This window comes from Eimeria tenella, genomic scaffold, assembly GCF_000499545.2.
Source record: "Eimeria tenella Houghton genomic scaffold, Eth_scaff2249, whole genome shotgun sequence".
Taxonomy (NCBI): Eukaryota; Apicomplexa; class Conoidasida; order Eucoccidiorida; family Eimeriidae; genus Eimeria; species Eimeria tenella.
In genome coordinates this window covers 3,197-3,418 of record NW_013542105.1, presented here as the reverse complement: position 1 = coordinate 3,418, position 222 = coordinate 3,197, and the positions used below count along the sequence as shown (strand labels likewise).

At 49.5% G+C, this 222-nt stretch overlaps 1 protein-coding gene across 1 annotated transcript in view; it reads left to right on the top strand.

Moving 5' to 3' along the window:
- Positions 1 to 222, top strand: part of ETH_00037335 (WD-repeat protein, putative) — a gene marked incomplete at both ends in the record, with an annotated part of 5,800 nt that overhangs the window by 2,465 nt on the left and 3,113 nt on the right. Inside the window, one exon of the mRNA XM_013374738.1 lies at positions 3 to 24. Within this exon, the coding sequence (XP_013230192.1) occupies positions 3 to 24 (22 nt within the window). The remainder of the gene's footprint in view (positions 1 to 2; positions 25 to 222) is intronic.

Sequence of the window (222 nt, the reverse complement as noted above, 5' to 3'; positions counted from 1 at the left end):
AGTTCTGCTGCTGCCGTCACAACTGTAACACTGTAGTTTGCTGCAGACGTCCCTTGAGATGCTGTAGCAGCAGCAGCAGCAGCAGCAAGAGCAGCAAAACGTGTATTAATGAATTATTTCTTGACGTGGCAGCCAACAGTTGCTGCTGCATGTCAGCTGAAGAGACACAAAATTAGTTGTCTCTGTAGAGCTGGCTATCCAGCCTGCTGCTGCTGCTCTTCG